Genomic DNA, 1,831 nt, shown 5'->3' with positions numbered 1-1,831 from the left:
CGTTTCCAAAGCCTCGGCTCATCAGATATCAGTTCCATAAAACTCCGGTACAAGATCCGGATACCTCTAGGATTAGGAGTAGGATCCGGATCAGATTTATCAAAAGTTGGAGACTCAAAGAGAGAGCTGTAAACGTAGTTGAAAGAGTGGAGAGGAATGCAATACTGAGAGAGCACAGCGAAGTAAGTATTAGCAGGGTCATCAAGAAACGCTGTGGCGAGGAGTCGTCTCGTGGCGGAGATAAGAGTCGGAGAGGCACGTGCCGTGCGCTTAGCATTGGCGATGAAGGCATTCTCAAATACAGAGCCGTTGCCAGGTCTTGTGATATTGGCATAAGGGTCTCCGTGGACGTAGACGTTGTAGAGAGATTTAGAATGACCAGAGAAGAAGCGATCCCAGATTGGCGCGAAATGTAGATCGGAGTTGGTGAGGAATAAAAACGCAATCTTGAGCTTAGGGTTAGGGTTTCCAGATGAGAGATGGGAAAGAGAGGTCGACCCAGCAGCGGCGATGAATAAACTCCGGTCATCAATTTCATCGGAGATTGGGATTAAAGATTCACCAGGAGGAGGTGAAGGGAAGACATGTGGCGCAACGAAGAAGAAGACGAATGGGAGACATAGAAGAAGAGAGAAGACGAGCACAAACTGGTTCGAGAACATTTGGTTTTATTAAAAATCGAAACTTTCTTCAAATCGGGAAAACCCTAAAGATTTGACTTTCTCTTCTTCTCCTCCCCAAAGAAACAAATCTACCGGAATGTGCTTGAATCCTCCATAAATTGAAGTTATTCTCGGATTGGGGGTGAAAATTAGGGATTTTTTTCCACCATTGAAGCTCTGAGAAACCAAGAACTTCAATAGATTTTCATAGCCAGAGAGACTTGGGGGTGAATCGGTGGAGAAATTTTAGAAAGAAATCTCCAGAAGATATTTGGGGGAAAAAAAGCAAAGATTGAAACTTTAAGGGGGGATTTAATGAGATTTAAGAAATATCTGTTCAGATCTCAGATTGTAAAAAGAAAAAAGAACAAAAGGGGTCTTTTTCACAGTAAGTGTGGTGATGATGATGATGAAGAAGAAGATTAGAGAGGGAGAGAGACGATCGATTGAGTTTGCTGCTGTCTCTCGTTTGTGATTTTGACGCGCAACTTGTTCGTAGGGGTATTTTTGTCATTTATGTAAACCAGACAAGCGTTATAAAACCTGACGTCGTCAAGTTTATGTATTCGAGAGAGGTGGTGAGTTAACGGCGTTGCTCTGTGTTTTGCCGTCGTTCATCATATAAACGTCGGTCGATAATGATGTGCAAGTGCTGTTTTTATTATTTATTTAATAATATGTATAAGTAACATTTTTGTTTTTTAATTGTAATAAACGTGAGAATGTAATAATAAGACCAGACATTAAATGTTGTATCTTAATTCGGTAGGTCCAACTGATTTGGTAACTGGTGTGGTGTGCACTATCTTCTTCTGCTGTGATGTTTTGTAGTATTTCTTTCTTTTATAAGGAGAAGGACACGTATTAGATATTTTTAGACTTAATTGCTTATAGTTTTAACTAGGGAGGTAGCCGCGCCTAAAGCGCGATATTAAAATTTTAATAATAATTATTTTGTTACTTTATGATATGTTATTTTTCTAAACTAATTTTTTAAAATTTTATAATATTTTATTGGATTATAAATACATTTTTGTATTTGCATATATAGTAAAAGACTTATTTCACTAAAGAAAAATAATTTTCTAAATGTGAATTACTAATTGAGTCTTTTAAATAAACTTCTAAACTGTAGTAAACAGTTATTGAGATTCAATAAGTAATACCAA

General features: G+C 37.7%; 1 protein-coding gene across 1 annotated transcript in view; it reads right to left on the bottom strand.

Moving 5' to 3' along the window:
* Window positions 1-1,151, bottom strand: part of LOC104770529 — a gene marked incomplete in the record, with an annotated part of 8,938 nt that extends 7,787 nt beyond the window's left edge. The window contains 1 exon segment of the mRNA XM_010494967.2: window positions 1-1,151. Coding sequence (XP_010493269.1) covers window positions 1-662 — 662 coding nt within the window.

Source organism: Camelina sativa, chromosome 20, assembly GCF_000633955.1.
Source record: "Camelina sativa cultivar DH55 chromosome 20, Cs, whole genome shotgun sequence".
NCBI classification, from domain to species: domain Eukaryota; kingdom Viridiplantae; phylum Streptophyta; class Magnoliopsida; order Brassicales; family Brassicaceae; genus Camelina; species Camelina sativa.
The sequence above is the reverse complement of the archived record's forward strand: the minus strand, read 5'-3'. Positions and strand labels throughout refer to the sequence as shown.